The 17,232-nt window shown below is 37.1% G+C and overlaps 1 protein-coding gene across 1 annotated transcript in view; it reads left to right on the top strand.

Annotated features, from left to right (window-relative positions):
- Nucleotides 1–8,760: 8,760 nt before the first annotated feature.
- The window catches only part of LRRIQ1 (leucine rich repeats and IQ motif containing 1), a gene marked incomplete at its 5' end in the record, with an annotated part of 112,919 nt that continues 104,447 nt past the window's right edge, over nucleotides 8,761–17,232 (top strand). Inside the window, 5 exons of the mRNA XM_083365242.1 lie at nucleotides 8,761–8,895; nucleotides 11,789–11,900; nucleotides 12,711–12,805; nucleotides 15,250–15,364; nucleotides 16,053–16,282. Of these exons, the coding sequence (XP_083221368.1) occupies nucleotides 8,761–8,895; nucleotides 11,789–11,900; nucleotides 12,711–12,805; nucleotides 15,250–15,364; nucleotides 16,053–16,282 (687 nt within the window). The remainder of the gene's footprint in view (nucleotides 8,896–11,788; nucleotides 11,901–12,710; nucleotides 12,806–15,249; nucleotides 15,365–16,052; nucleotides 16,283–17,232) is intronic.

The following is a 17,232-nucleotide window of genomic DNA, read 5'->3' on the forward strand; positions in this document are numbered from 1 at the left end:
TTATAGAGACTGAGAATCAGTTGGATTAAGTTACTGTCACGCTGTCCTGAACTGCCCTGGCCTCTCTGAGTCAAGACAAATATAAACTAGATTTATTGGAATTTATTATTGGTTCATCATTTAAGAAGCTGTACAAGATATTTGTTTCCATATGCAATATAGTATATGAAAAACATACTTAGCTAAAAATACTGAATTTAATGGTAAGATTTAATAATGGGTTAAGTATTTCTTTTGCTTTACACACTCATGCACACAGAAACAATTGTGTGAGTTTCTGGTCTCTAGAAAAAACATCTAGGGTCCATGAGCTCTGTTGCTTTCATCTATCCACATTCTGTCTTTTAAACAACATCAGCTGGTGAACCCCAGGAATTATGCCTTCTCTGTTGCTGTGCTTGCTGTGTGCAACAGCATCTTGTTGGAGATCCAGATATCAGTGACTACTGCCCATTCACAAGGCATTAAAGACCTCAGTGTTCACACAGGCTTTGGACCAGCGGTTAAGTATATATATATATATTTGTCTTAGAAAGAGAACTGCTCCTCAATCCCAAGCATGCATTTTATAGCAGTTTTTCTTATAGTGTAGCCTTGGGATCCCAGGGGATCCCTCAATACTCTTTCAGGGGTTCTTGAAATCAAAATTATTTGCCAGTCTATGTTAAAAAATAATACAGTATTAAAATCTCAGCAAACAATTGTGAGAAGCAGTTGCATTAGTGAATGAACCAATTTTAATTTTTAATATGTAAATATTGATAAATATAACCCACATAAAAAGGCTTTTGGAGTCCTCCATAATTTTTAAAGTCAGAAGGAGTTCTGAGAGGAAAAAAAAGTTTAAGAAACACTGCATTATGACACGAGGGTTTTAGATTTATTTTATATTCTCTGCTATTGTTTTGGGGAAGTGATTTTAATCTCTGTAGACTGTTACCTTCATGAGATGGACTGCTATACAAAGTGTTTTAATACATGTATACATATGTTTTCAAGGTTAAATCAGAAGGCTGAGGTAACATTATACACTGATTTCTTGATAGCTTTTATACTGTCCATTATTCGCTATCACTTATGAGGATAAGTGGAAAGGAAAGGAAAAGGATATGTAATCTGAATATTTTCATTACAGAACATTTCCATCAGTGAGGGAAGAGACAAATGTTAATTATTTCATAACTTTCCTCATGGAAATTTCAGACGAGAAATATCCGAATTGAGGACTGAGGACATACCAAATCTTTAGCTTGTGCAACCCCACTGAAATATTCAAATTATTCACTAAACCATCCTCAGGGCCATAAATTCTTTATTTATGGGGCAAAAAGCAAGACATCCCTATAAACCACCTATTGCTGCCATCAAGTTACCACAAACTGGAGTTTTCTACATTTTTGGGGTCTGAAACTCAAAGAATTTCCCATCAGTATTTAAGATGAAATATTGAATATTGAAGAGAGCCAGTGTGGACAAGAAAACAAGAGTTCTGCCCTAGCCATGAAAGCCAGTTGGATCACCTTGGGCCATTCTCTCTCAGCCCAACTCACCTCAGAGGGTTGTTTATTGAGGGGAAAATATGAGGAGGAAAGTATGTTGGATATGTCCACCACCATGAGTTATTTGTACAATAAAGGCTAGATACAAATAAATAAAGTAAATAAATAAAATATGGCTCAAAAATTCTGAAAGTTGCAATCCCAATATAAATGAAGAGATCCAATTTGGGGAAAGCTGAGTTAAGATACTTTCTTTTTCCTTTAATTTAGGTGCAGAGAGTGGAACAGTGTATCAGTTCAAGGAGGAATTACCCCTGCTTCAAAGGGAAAAGAAATACTGACATGAATGTTGGGCATCTGCTGAAAGGCTATCTAATGTTGCTACTATTCATTATAATCCATCATGAAACTGCATTCTAGCTGTTCAGATAATACTGATTTTCTTTTTTGAGACCTACAGTCAATATGTAACATGGAACTGTTGTGTAAGGAGCACCATAATTAAGACTTTCCTCAGTAGCTGCTACAGCATGATATAGGGATTGTAGAAAAGGTTATTCTTGTTATTAGCCTAAAAACCACCATTTTTGCTTCTGTACACTGTGTTTGTGTTAGAGATGCCATTTTGTGAAGGCAGAAAGATCACATACACAGACCCAGAGACAGGGGAAAGAGTGGGAAAGTAATAAAAGATTATTGGTTAATCACAAGTGTCACCTTTTGGTTGGTTGTTACCTGTATATAAATAGAAAGGCCTAAGTGACCACCATGTGGATCATCATCATCATCATCCTGCAGAGTCGGCCTCCTCACAGTTCCATCGGTTAAGCAATGCCAGCTGGTGACCCCTAAGGGGAGAGCCTTCTCTGTGGTTGCGCAGACTCTCTGGAATGAGTTGCCTCCGGAGCTGCGGATGGCCCCCGACCTTCAGTCCTTTCGCTGTGACCTGAAGAGAATGGATGTTTCAACAATTGGGCCTGGACTGACTATGATTTTAAATTTGGTTTTATGGGGTTAAATTACTATGTATTGAACATATCTACTGTTTAATTCTTTTTTAAAGAATTTAAATTATCGCTGCTGCTTTGTCAGCGATAAGTGACTGGTTTAATTTAACACAAGCGAGATTATTAAACCTTGAGGGTCATGATTTGTTATTTGGATGGCATGCATATTTATTGTATGATAAGAAGGTGGATAATGTGTTTAAGATACATATTTTAAGATATGCTCTGTTGCGAGTCTGGAAAAAGTATAGACATAAGTTAAATTATAAGATACCTATTTGGGCAATACCTAAACACGCAATAGAAAATATAAATGTGGGATTTAAACATGATGTGACTACATATAAGGAAATTTTAAGTTTTGAGAGGAATGTATGGCAATTAAAGCCATATAATATTTTAAAAGAAGAAAAGATTGTACAAACTTGGTTTCAGTATGGGCAATTACAGGCTAGATGGAAAGAGGACCAGAAAACTGGTTTTTCAATGATTGATGAAAATTTGGTAAAGCAAATTAGAGATCAAGGTCAAGCACACATAAAAAGGATATATACTGCATTGATAGAAATTGATTCAGAGACAGAACTTGTTAAAGACTGTATGATAAAGTGGGCTCAGAATTTTCAAGAAGTTATTACAATGGATACTTGGGAAAAGATCTGGGTGAGAAATGTAAAATTTACACAGGCCCAAAATTTAAGAGAGAATTTTTATAAAATGTTTTATAGGTGGCACTTAGATTCTAAAAAATTAGCAAGTATGTATCCGAACTGCCACCCCAAATGTTGGAGGTGTGGTTGTGAGGATGCAACGTATTTTCATATATGGTGGACTTGTAAAAAGGTTAAAGCTTTTTGGATTAAAATTTGGTGGAACATGCAAAAAATATTTAAGAAAAGGATAAAGTTTTCTCCGCAACTGTTTTTATTGGGTATTATTACAGATACCACCGTTGTAGATACTAAGTTGATGTTGAATTTAATTATGGCAGCGAGACTTTTAGTAGCGCAATATTGGAAGAAGGAAGAACTGCCGACTATAGAAGAATGGACTTTAAAAGTTTCTAACTTGGCGGAAATGGCAAAGATCTCAGTGTATTTGAAAGACCAATCGCAACAGAGATACATTGTGGAGTGGAGGAGATGGATTGATTATATTCAGAATAAATATGGGACTAAAAAGTTTCACTTAGCATTTGAATAAGTAGCGGATTTATATGATGTATAACTAGCTTGTAGTTATTTTACTAAGAGTTAAAGTGCGATAGAATTTAATATTTTATTGTTGTTTGCATATTTTAGATTATGTTTGTTTGTATTTTTATACCATGTATTTAGCTCTGGGAAGTCGGGGAGGGGGGAGGGGAAGGTTGGGGAGGGTTGGGGAGAGGGGAGGGGGAGGGGTGTTGTATTCAAAAATGTATTGTAAAACTTTTCAATAAAAAAATATTCTTTTTTAAATTTTGTATTTTCATGTTCTTTTTTTAGTTTTTATTGCTGTGAGCCGCCCTGAGTCCTTAGGGAGAAGGGCGGCATATAAATATAATCAATCAATCAATCAAATCAATCAAAGTTGGAATGGATCTTGGAGGTCATCTAGTCCAAACCCCTGCTTAGGCAGGAAACCCTATACCATTTCAGACAAATGGCTGTCTAGTCTCTTCTTAAAAACCTCCAGTGTTTGAGCATTCAAAACTTCTGGAGGCAGGTTGTTCCACTGATTAAATGTTCTAACTGTCAGGAAATTTCTCCTTAGTTTTAGGTTGCTTCTCTTTGGTTAGTTTTCATCCATTGCTTCTTGTCCTGCCTTCAGATACTTTTGAGAATAGCTTGACTGCCTCTTCTTTGTGGCAATCTCTGAGGTATTGGAACCCTGCTATCATATCACCTATTGTCTTTCTCTTCATTAAACTAGACATACCCAATTCCAGCAACTGTTCTTTATGTTTTAGCCTCCAGTCCCCTAATCATCTTTGTTGCTGTTTTCTATACTCTTTCTAGAGTCTCAACATCTTTTTTTACATCGTGGTGACCAAAACTGGATGCAGTATTCCAGGTGTGGCCTTACCAAGGCATTCTAAAGTGGTATTAACACTTCATGTGATCTTGATTCTATCCCTGCTGGCTCATATTTAAGTGATTGTCCACTAGGACTCCAAGATCCCTCTCACAGTTGCTACCGTTGAGCAAGATACCACTATGTTATACCTGTGTATTTGGTTTTTCTCACCTAAATGTAGAACCTTATTTTTTTCACCACTGAATTTCATTTTGTTAGATCAGACATGCCAAACACAAAACCCGGGGGCCAGATCCGGCCCGCAAAGTGGTTTCATGCGGCCTGCAAAGCCATCCTGGAAACAGTGAGGGAATGGCCACCACTGCCTTGGCCCTGGCCCAGAGACCCTCCTTCTGCCAGAGACCCTCAGATCTGTCCCACTCCTGCCCAGGCCCCCATAGGCACCCTTGATTCGAACAATGTAGAGCTGGCCACGCCCACCCAGTAGGCCATACGCACTCTAGCCACACCCACCCAGTAGGCCATGCCCACCCTGGCCACACCCACCCAGCCCCCTGAGGGCAACCGCAATGCTGATATGGCCCTCAATGAAATTGAGTTTGACACTCTTGTGTTAGATAGTGCCCAATGTTCAAGTTGTCCAGATCCTTCTGTATCTTAAGCCCATCTTCTGGAGTGTTGACTATTCCTGCCAACTTGGTGTCATCTGCAAATTTTATGAGTTCCCCATCTATCCTCTCACCCAGATGCACTTCCATTGAGGGCCACGCGCTGAGTACGGCCAGTCAGCCAGCTACAAATCCATCTGGTGATGATGCTGTATAACCCACATTTTTATATCTTATCAAGTAGTAGGATGTGGTCTACTTTCTTAAATGCCTTATTGAAGTCCAAGTAAATTATATCCACAGCATTCCTCTGATCCACTAATTTTGTCACGTGGTCAAAGAATGCAATAAGATTTGTCTGGCATGATCTGTTTTTGACAAACCCATGTTGGCTTTTGGTAATGACTTTGTTTGCCTCTAGGTGTTCACTGATTTGTTGTTTGTTCTAAGATCTTCCCAGGTATTGAGGTCAGGCTGATAGGTCTGTAGTTTCCTGGATCCATTTTTTTTCCTTTTTTTGAAGATGGGAACTACATCCACTCTTTTCCAGACCTCTGGTAGTTCCCCAGTGCTCCAGGATCTTTGAAAGATATAGTTCAGTGGTTCTGAGATTACAACTGCCAGTTCTTTCAGAACTTTGGGGTGTAGTCCAGGGGTCTTCAAACTTGGCCCTTTTATGACTTGTGAACTTCAGCTCCCATAATTCCTCAGCCAGCGTGCCTGGCTGAGGAATTCTGGGAGCTGAAGTCCACAAGTCATAAAAGGGCCAAGTTTGAAGACTCCTGGTGTAGTCCATCAGATCCTGATGGACCAGAATGTAACTGCCAGTGTTTCAGACAGTGTTCCACCCAGCAAGTTCACTTAGCCAAATAAAATTCTGTTTGACTTGAAGCCTCTGCTTGAGTCTCCTAATTTGCCCTCTTGGAACTTCAAGTTCTTCTGGTAGCTGCTGACCCTTACAATGAGAAAATTGCCCACAATTTATGATAGGCCAATGGACATAAAGAGCTGCAGTTTAAAATTATTTAAAATGAAGTCTATAGGACTCTTCTTTTCTTTGGTTTAAAAATTATTTATAGTATTTAAATATAACAGCAAATCAGGTTAAGGCTTAACATATTAGTAGATATTGGAGCCAATGGGACTAAATGTTGTTAATCTAACAATGCTGTTTTTACTGTCCTATAGTTAAAGCAGCCTTCTTTCTCTCATTGGTTCTGGACACATCTTGTCATGCACTGACCCAGTAACTGAATTAGGTTTATTTTTAATGTGATAGGCATTATAACACAATGCTGCCACCTTGTGGGAGGTCAGTACTGTGATGGTTGATGGAAAATGGAGCGTACAGTAATTTTCCCTTTTTAAAATGTAGATTATAAAGTACATATATAAGCATGTATACTAACAGGAGTAAAAGCCTTGTTTTTATCAAATGAAATCTAAAGATTTTGAATACTAGAAATATAAGACTTAGTACTTGAAAGACTGATACACATAAAACATATGATCATCACAATTTTATTATACAATTATACAACTGCTTTTCACCAGAAAAACTCCCATGAAGATTTTTAAGAAATATTTTATTATGAAGAGTTTCTCTTCTGAGGAATGAAGGCAAGGTTTCTCTTTTCCACTTTTTCATTTTTATTTAATTGGTATCTGAATATAGCAGTTAAACAATTATTCATGGTTGCAACAAAATTGAATTGTGACACATATCAGAGTACTTTAAAAAAACTGATAGTTCTGTTTAATGTATTGTATTTTTCAAACAATTTTAAAACATCTTCTTAGTAAAATATATCAAGTGTCTTAATCAAAGCTAAAAGTAAGCAAAAGGATACTTGATCCAGAAGCTGGATTCTATTTTACATTTGCCTTTCTTAATTATGCTACAGAATTCAAATATAATTTTATCGGAAGACCCGATTAATTTTAAAATTTTTGGAGGTGTAGTAGTGGTGATAAGGGATCTACATGTTCCTGCTCTGGTTGATCATTCCATTCCACCCAACTGTTGCTAATGTAATCATAAACAGTCTTTACCAATAAACTATTTTTAAATCCCAATAACTGAAAGTTAAGCGTTGGAATGATATAAAAGCACTACGTTAAACCAGTGGTGGGATTCAAGTATGTGAACAACCAGTTCTCTGTGTGGTTGCCGCTTCCGGATGTCCATTTTGGGCCTGGCAACAAAAAAAATTAGCTACCGATTCTGCCGAAGTGGTGCGAACCGGCTGGATCCCACCACTGCATTAAGCTCAACTATTGCTTTGATATAGTTTCCTAATACTTTTAACCAGTGGTCCTCAAACTTAGCCCTTTTATGAGTTTTGGACTTCAACTCCCAGAATTCCTCAGCCAGCGTGCCTGGCTGAGGAATTCTGGGAGTTGAAGTCCACAAGTCATAAAAGGGCCAAGTTTGAAGACCCCTGCTTTTAACTATGGCTAGTTACCTTTCAACAGGGAAGGGAGAGGGGAGTCGAAAATCGGGGTAAGGTTTCTGTTGGCGAACGGCCACGAAACTGCAAAACGAATGTCTATTTTGAATAACGAAAAGGGGTAGAAATATCTCCAGAAATACAGAGCCTTTCATTCCCAACAAACCAGCCGCTGGTCCTCCACAGCTTGCCTCTTTGCTTTCTTTCTATTCCGGTCACTTTGAGCTCCCATAGCAAAGGCGAATCCGCCCACGTCTCCTGTCACTATGGTTACACTTCCTGCAACAGTGAAGCTCGCTGCTCTGAAATCTTGCATTCTCAAATCAGGTGGGTGATTAGCGACGTCAGAAACAAGTAAAGATCAAGGGTTTCCGATAAACGAGAATAGGGATTATTCTAATCAATCTTCAAATAAGAAATATCATGGAACATTTTTTTTTAAGCGTCGTGATGAAACGGGCCAGTCTTTTTACCTGAAAACAGAACGCGAAACTACGACTCCCAGCATTCAACAGGATACTTTCAAATAAGCTTTTCAGGATTGCTTTTCAAATGCATCATGGAACTGGTAGTCCTCATGCACTTAGAAGAAAGCGGAGCTCTACGGGCAGGGTAGGGACGAGTTAATTGAAAATCTGAGATAAAGAAAGATAATTCCATCTATCTTTCTATGCCTATGTAATAGTTACCGTGAGAAAGAAAGAATGCTTTCTGGTCGTTGTTCATATTTAATTGAATTGTGCACATGCTACCTCAAACTTGGATAGCCTTAAATTGGATAGACTGTTGTTACTTTAATGTAAACTTGAACGCTCCTATTTTTTAAAAGATGGGAGTTGCAACTTCATATGTACCACACAGAGAGACACGTAAACACAGGCAATATGAGAGGAGATGGATTAACGAGCATTTTACAGGTTATCCAATTCATGACTGGATAAATAAATATTCATGCAAGAACTATTCTCAACTTTAAGATTTTGCATGTTTTAATTATTTTTCCTACCATTACATTCACTATTTGTGAGACAAGTTCTTTTTTATTTTAATATGGCTTTTGTAATTAAGGGCTTAAAGATAACAGTAAATAGAAAAATGAATATTTTATACATAGATTTAGATAGATGCATACATAAACAGATGTTTATATGTATTCTTTATTTTTACAATAGAAAGGATGGAAGAAGAGTATGATGATATAGGAATTGAAGAAGAAATAGAACTTGACTTGAGGAAAATTAACTATTCTTCATATGAAGCGGACGATTGTAATACTGATTTATCAGCAGAAAGTTCAAGTGATAGTGAAACAGTAAGTATTCCAGAAGAATACTGTAGAAGCAATAAAAAAGATTTTACTATATTAACTTTATAAAATAATCTGTGATGTTCTATATGTAAATATTCTCAGACTGACTGATAAAATGAATGTTTACAGAGCATTTTGTGTCTGTATACTGAAACATGCACAGCAAACGATGACACACATCATAATGCAAATGTAGTTATTACATATTTGTATCCTTATGCCTGACACAAATATGTTAGTTGCAGCATTTGTGTAATAATGTCACACATGTTTTATCATTTAGTCCCCTTACTCCATATAGATGTCCACACATATGGTCTTTTCATGTAGAATGCTTTTTCCCCCAGTTTCGTTTCCCTTTTCTGAACCTTTTTGGAGGTGTATTTTTATTTTTCTGACTCCAATTTAGGAATTAGACCCTTGTCCTTCCTTGCTGGTGAAAGCCTTCAGGACGATGACCAGCTGGTGGGGTTCATGCAGCGATAAATTCTTCACTGCAAAAGGACACATTTTCAGGACTTTTTAAGGTCAACTCCACCTACCTAGACAACTTTTGTCCAATTTCCCATCTTCTCTTTTTATAGAACATGGTAGAAAAGGTGGCTGCTTGGCAGCTTCAAGGGATCCTGGATGAAACTGATTTTCTGGACCCCTTTCCATCAAGATTCAGACCCAGCTATGGGACAGAGACAGTTTTGGTCACCCTTATGGACAATCTCTGGCAAGAGCAAGATGGGGGCAATACAATCATTCTGGCTCTCTTTGATCTCTCAGCTGCCTTTAGCCATGGTGTCCTTTTGAGCTAGCTACGGGTGTTGGAGCTGCCAGGTACAGTTTTGTGCTGGTTCAGCTCCTTTCTCCAGGGCCAGTCCCAATTGGTGTTGATAGGGAGTGAAAGATCCATTCCTCGACAGTTCACTTACAACATTCCTCAGGACTCGCTACTTTCTCCTCTCCTATTTAACATCAACATGAAGCAGCTGAGTGAGATCATCTGTCACTATGGGTTGAGATATCATCAGTATGCTGATGATACTGAGCTCTACATCTGTACACCTGGTGACTTGAATGATGCTGTTTCTACATTCTCATGATCCCTGGAGGCTATTGGGATCTGAATGGGAGACAACAGGCTTTGTCTGAACCTAGAAAGACCAAATGGCTTTGGGTGCATGGAGCCCCAAAATCTGAGTTTTTGTCATCCTTAGTTCTGGATGGGTTGCACTACCTCATTCATATTCAGTTCTCCTGAATTCACAACTCCTGCTCGAAGAGCAGGTGGTGGGCATGACTAGGAGAGCCTTTGCACAGCTTTGGTTTGTGCACCAACTACAACCCTACCTGGATCTTGACTCCCTTCACTCAGTAAGTCAAGCCCTAGTCATCTCTCATGTGGATTACTGAAATGTCCTGCATATTGGTCTACCCCTGAAATCCATTTGGAAGCTTCAGTTGATTCGAAGTGCAGCAGCAAGAGCAGTCTTTGGGGGCCCTAGAATGACCTATATTACACCACTGCTCCACAAAATACACTGGCTACCAGTCTGCTTCCAGGTACAGTTCAGGGTGTTGGTTATGACTTTTAAAGCCCTTAATAGCATAGATGCAGACTACATGATAAACTGACTTATCCCACTAGGACAAGCCTACCAATTTGTGCCAGTAGAGAGAGCCTACTTCGAATCCCATCAGTCAAACAACTCTTTGACTATTGGAATCCAGAAGAACAGCTTTCTCTGCCATAGCACCCACTCTTCGAAACATCCTACTCTCCAAGGTGAGATCTGCCTCCAATCTTTCCATAAGAGCCTGAATACCTGGCTCTGCCAGTTGGCCTGGGGACCCAATGGGGGAGTAACACATTAGAGGTGGCTACTAGATTGATATCAACCTTCGCTCCCTGCTTCCCTACCTGTCCATTTTTTATTCTCATATCACTGTATCATTTTCATTTTCATTATATATTCCATTATGCTTACACTTCTTTTCATTTCTCCATTTTTATTGTTGTAAGCCCGCCTAGAGTAGCCCCACAGCAAGATAGGCAGGATAGACATTTAATAAATAAATAAATAAATGCTTATTTCTCTTTTGGCAATGCTAAAGACCATTTTAAATCTTATTTAAATTTATTGTTAAAATTCTTTGTTTCCCTATGGAACAGAAGTATATCCTTGTTTATTTGTGGGGTTTTTTTAACTCAGAGTAAGTAATCTTTTTCAAATAGAGAGAATTACAGCAATATCTGGGGAGCTATTTAGACTCTGCAGCAATTGGGGGCAGGGTATGGGAGAATATTCTCACACTTCTTCCCTGTTTCATTTTCTTTCCCAGAAGAATCTACTTCTGCTTTCATAAATATGTTTTATATTCTGCATGCAGAGATGACTAATAGACTTGCATTCCATCAACCACCAAAGAGGTGAATGGAAGACCTGGGGAATATAAATTGATAGGAAAGGCTTGGACATGATGGTGGGGTCTATAGAGGCCTTCCACATGCTTGGATTATCTCTACATGAATTAAAGACAGAATGCTGAGTTAATATGCGTAGATCATATATTTGGGACTTTATAAATGAAATGATTGACTATGCTTTTGCCTAAAAATGCACTATAATAAAAAGTTTAGTTCTACTCCCTTCAGTAATTTATTTTACCTTAAAAGGAGAGTAAGTCAAGCTTTTCTTCAAACTATCAACATAGATCGGGCTAATTCAATTTTTCCCCTTCCTCTTTCTAAAATTACTGTTCTGTCTAACAGGACTACTATCTTTGGGCTGCAAAAGTTCTAGTTCTATCTTGCACATGTAGGGACAGGTTGAAGACAAATCTAACCTAAATATAATTAATAGTAATAACTGTCAATTTTACATAATGTAAAATCTACATCTAGATTCCAGAAGAATTACCAGAATCTGTTATCCAGTATTTAGATTTTGTGAGAAGCAGAAGTCAAAATGCAGAAAAGCTTCTGTTGCAAGATTTGGAAAACGTTGAAATCTCAAGTAAGTAATGATTTAGCGAAGTGTTTTTTCATCAGTATGTGGCATATATTCTATAAAAGTTCTTCAAGTAATATTATTTTGCATCTATATTCAACTATTTAAATATATATTTCTACAAATAATAACCACCATTTTTATTATGAAGCAGAATATTATGAAGCAAAATAATAGATTACTGCTTAATTTCTGCTGAAGTGTCTAGTGATCACATGTTAGGGCATACTGGACCTATTTTCTCAATAATTGGGTTCCAGGGAGAAAACTGCTGGTGAGTGTTTGAGGACAGGGAGGAAGAATGATACTTAACTAATACTAGTCCTATTAAAGGAGAACTGATTTGGTATAAAATATATATAATCTTTGAATTGATGGAGATAGAAAGATGAGTAATAATTTCAGATAGACTGACTATTACAGCAAAATAGGGAGAATAGAGTGGTATTCTCTCTTTTTCTTGTTTGTTAGACGATGAAAGTCCTGGAAGATTTTGGCCAATCCTGCAGTTTGGAGTGATACTTTTGATTGTCTTTTGGCAAGTTCTTGATATAAAATTAGAAATGCAGTAGTTTCAAGACTAATGAGTTGACACCAACACCCTAATCCTAAGCATGTCTACTTGGAAAAAGATGCTAAGTAGATTGCCTGAAACTGTCTGAAGTATTTCATTTTTGTTTAATTTTGTTATCTTTGAGATATAGAATTATGTTCATCAGAAATTCAACTGGCTTGCAAGAAATATTTCATTTGAATATTCAGGAATTAAAATTAGTGTTCACAAAGTCTGACTAATGATTTTTTTTTCATTTGCAGGTGATATCTATTATATTGTTCCAAACAATGGTTCTGAATATTTAGCTGAATTAGCTTCTCAATATAATGAAGATCCAGAAGAATTCAAAAAAAGGGTATTACATACATTTTTTAAAAAAGCATGTACCTGATTGCAGCATTTTATTTCCCTGCACCATTTTATAGCACTTTAATATTTTATACTGGGTGAAATTGAAATAAGTTCAGCAAGAGCAATTTATGCTGTCCTGTAATCAAATTATGTTGGTGAAAAGAAATCATTCAGCTGAATCTGAACAAGGAAACTCTTATTGGTTGAAACAATGCATGAAACGTGAATCTGAGGCTTTTGAGTACTGAACAGATGTTTTAAGGACTAATAATCTTTGCGTAGCAAATCTTTAGAGTCTTTTTACTTAAAATTTAATTATAGTATCAATAAATAGCTATTTTGTCATTGTTTGCTGAAAAGAGCCTAACTTAGTTCAGTGGGAATTAAGTTAATAATTCTCTGATAAGCATGCATTGGATAGCTTCTTTAATCTTTTGCTTTTTAGAGATTTGGGGCTAGATCATCTAAAGGATACTTCATTTTCCAAGAAGTATATTTCATTCAGACAATCATAAAAATCATTCTAATTAGAAAGTGAGTATAGAAAGGTTAGATAATTGTCTCTTTTTTCTTGTGGATCTCAACCTCATTCATCAACCAGAATTCTGGGAGTTCAGGTCCACACATCTGAGAGCATTTGGAATGGAAAATACTGCTACATCAGTGAGATTCTTTGTCCACATAGTGAACTGTTGGTGATACTGAACTATTTTAAGAGATAAATGATTGCAGTGATTCTTAGCTGTAGGAAGAGATGGGAACAATTGAATCACAGATTTGGATTTTCTAGATTCTGAGTATATAGTCAGCAATTAAGTATTATCATTACCCAAAATAGAATTATATAAATTAGTTTTTATATTTCATCTTCATACAATTAATTGAAATTATTTAAACTGACAAGTTATCAGTCTAAGATCATTGAACAAAGTGTGTAAATAATAAGATTTAGATCTTAGTTGGAAATTAATAATAGAAAGAATTTTAAAATTTAAAATGTATTTACATTATTAAACTTTGTCTAGATTTTTAAAACTTGTATATATGGTTTTTATCTTGAAATATACTCACATAACACTAAGCCAGATGTTGATAATCTGTGACCTCTACATCCTTTTAAGTGATCCCTAGAACCCTCTTTGTACATGCCTGCTGAAAACTGAAGGTCATTTTAGGATGAAATGCAGAAGGAAAGAGTTATACAAGGGATAAAATATGTATATCACAGTTTAGAAAGCTAATAATTGTCCAGTGCTTCACCCAGTCCCACCAACATGTTGATAGATCCCTCAGCCCCTCCCCAAATTCTGATGTGGCACTTAGCCACCAAAAGTCTGCCAACGATCTTACTAAGCCCTGTTGTGGTTGTTTAGTCTGGATTGCTACATATTTAATGTGGCTTCTGAAACAGGGACGCGGTGGCTCAGTGGGTTAGGACACTGAGCTTGTTGATCAGAAGGTTGGCAGTTTGGCGGGTCGAATCCCAAGTGCCGCGTAACAGAGTGAGCACCTGTTACTCGTCCCAGCTTCTGCCAACCTAGCAGTTCGAAAGCACATAAAAATGCAAGTAGAAAAATAGGGACCACTACAGTGGGAAGGTAACAGCGTTACATGTGCCTCTGGCATCTAGTCATGCCGGCCACATGACCACGGAGACATCCTCGGACAGGCGCTGGCTCTTCAGCTTTCAAACGGAGATGAGCACCGGCCCCTAGAGTCAGAAACGACTAGCACGCCTAGTGCGGGGGAACCTTTACCTTTACCTTACTTCTGAAACAGATGTATAGGATTGCACATATTTTTATATATTTTTCTGTGAGAGAAAATACATATACATGTACATCAGGTCCTTATAATTATTTCTTTTTTATTATTTCAGCAGTATTTATTTTTTTTAAAGATGTAGTTGCATTTCTTTTGGTTAATAAACATGACATATGAAAATATTTTTCTATTTAGAAAAAATAAAGGGATAAGATAAATTTTGGCAGTTGCAACTAGTATAGTGTATCATGTCAGACCGTAAATGCTTTGGTAGCATTTTTACGTGAAAGTGTTTGAATAAATATTCAATAATCAGATGCCACTAATTGGCTAAGAAATTTTAAATCCAAACCTATGCTACACTGCCTATGCAGATCCAGCTGTGGTTGTGGTTGCACACAAAATTCCCTATGACAAAATTAGTGATATTTCTGACAAGCAGTTCACAAAGAGTAAGGAAGCAGAATCCAGCTCTTCTTCAAACAGTCGAGCAATAAGTGCTACTTTTCTAACAGCTCTTTGTCCAAACATATTTGGATTGTGGCTGATACAGGTACTCTAGAAGTTTTCTTTCATAACAAAAAGTGCCTGTTTTTTTAAAAAAAATTTCTATGCAATAAAAATCCTTTCATGTAGTCCTGAGCTTTCATTATTTTAAGATTCAAAATATTTGCTGGTTTTTAGGTACTATCTGAAATAGAAGACGAGCAGATGAGCGAGGCATCAGGCAGTACTATTGAGTTAAAAACCAATCAAGATATTTCTTCTAAAAATATAGCTGACGGCTATTCTTTGACAGGTAAACAAATATGCAATCAAATTCTAATTGCATTAAATTTGTTTTAAATAAGAATTAGGGAACACCTTTCTTTCTTTCAGGTCCCAGAAGTCTACCTTTTCCCCCCACCACCACTTTGATGAAATAGCAATCCCATGATTCTTTTCAGAACAGGCATTGTTAAAAACATATAAGTATCAATTGAGGTGAAGGCCACTGCTTTCTATATCACTTTGCCCGATTTTAAAAAAAGCTTGGTCTTTCTTAGAGTTGTTTTAATTGTCTGATGAAATTATATACTTTTACTTAACTTTTGTTTTATAAAAAGGTATATTAACAAATACATAATTAATAATCCTCATATAAACATATTTTAAGGATAAAGGATTGTGGGATTAGAACTAATTTTGTCATTAGCAGAACTGGTGGGCACCAAGTTCACTATCCTAATTTATCTTTAAATTTATTTCTTTATTAAATTTAAATCTATCTAGTACTGCTAATGATTATTATATTAAATTTATTTGCCACCCATCTTGTGTTCTGAGGCAACTGTAATGTAGCCTTTAGGGAAGTGTTAAAATGGATCAGCACTGATAAAAAGAAGGGTCTCTTTATTTTAATGCATGTAGATCTCTTAAAATCATCATGCATTAATGATACGATTTTACTGAAAAACATATATTTATGTATGTATGTATTCTTTTAGATGCCAATGACATACCCATCAACTTTAGTTTCCAAGAAGTTGAAGAAAGGTGCAAGCAGGAGTATCAGTATTGGTTGGAAAAGCAAAAAGTACTAGAGGAAGAAAAAATGAATCAACTGAAAGCCAAGAAGGACATGGAAATCTCTCAAAATGAAGAAGAGAAGAGAAGACGGCAACTACGTCAAGAAGAACTTGAAACTGAACGGCTGAACTTAGAAATGTTTAACACGGTAATATATTGAGAATAAGTAACAATACCTATAGGTCATATTATGTAAACTATAATATAGCAACTGAATTTTGCAATGAACTATTATCGTGTGAAGGGACGCGGTGGCTCAGTGGGTTAGAACGCTGAGCTTGTCGATCTGAAGGTCGGCAGTTTGGCGGGTCAAATCCCGAGTGCCGCGTAACAGAGTAAGCGCCTGTTACTTGTCCCAGCTTCTGCCAACCTAGCAGTTCGAAAGCACGTAAAAATGCAAGTAGAAAAATAGGGACCACTCCGGTGGGAAGGTAACAGCGTTCCGTGTGCCTTTGGCGTCTAGTCATGCTGGCCACATGACCATGGAGACGTCCTTGGACAAGCGCTGGCTCTTCGGCTTTGAAACAGAGATGAGCACTGGCCCCTAGAGTCGGAAACGACTAGCACGCACGTGCAAGGTAACCTTTACCTTTACCTTTATTATCGTGTGAAGTGCTCTTTTCAGGATATATCATTTTCTTTCTTTCTTTTTTCCTGTTCTTTCACTGAACAATCAGATTCTCTCCCCACTGAGCATGTTCAGTCCTCTTTGGTATTTTGAGGGTATTTATCCCTTTAGTTTTTTGTTTTTGTTTTTGCAAGTTCTTGTATTTCTTGAGCCTGCCAACAATTTGTTTGTATATGGTCAGAACCAAGGAACCAAGAACAACACAAGGAGTTGCCTCTAAGTAGTTTCTTTATTGTTACTTGCCCATAGACAAAAATCTTGCCAGACTAAAGCAGTTATTTGCATAGCTACTAGATATACCCTGCAAACTGCTGAGCGAAGTCCAGCTTTTCGCTTTAGGCATATCAAAGACTCCAGGCTTCTTTAGCTCTTTGCTTGCTGGGGAAGAGCCTCTCCCCGCTGCAGCTCTGGCTCACATTCTACCTCATATATGTAGATACAGGTAGTCCTTGACTTATGACCACAATTAA

This window comes from Vipera ursinii (assembly GCF_947247035.1).
Source record: "Vipera ursinii genome assembly, chromosome: 6".
NCBI classification, from domain to species: domain Eukaryota; kingdom Metazoa; phylum Chordata; class Lepidosauria; order Squamata; family Viperidae; genus Vipera; species Vipera ursinii.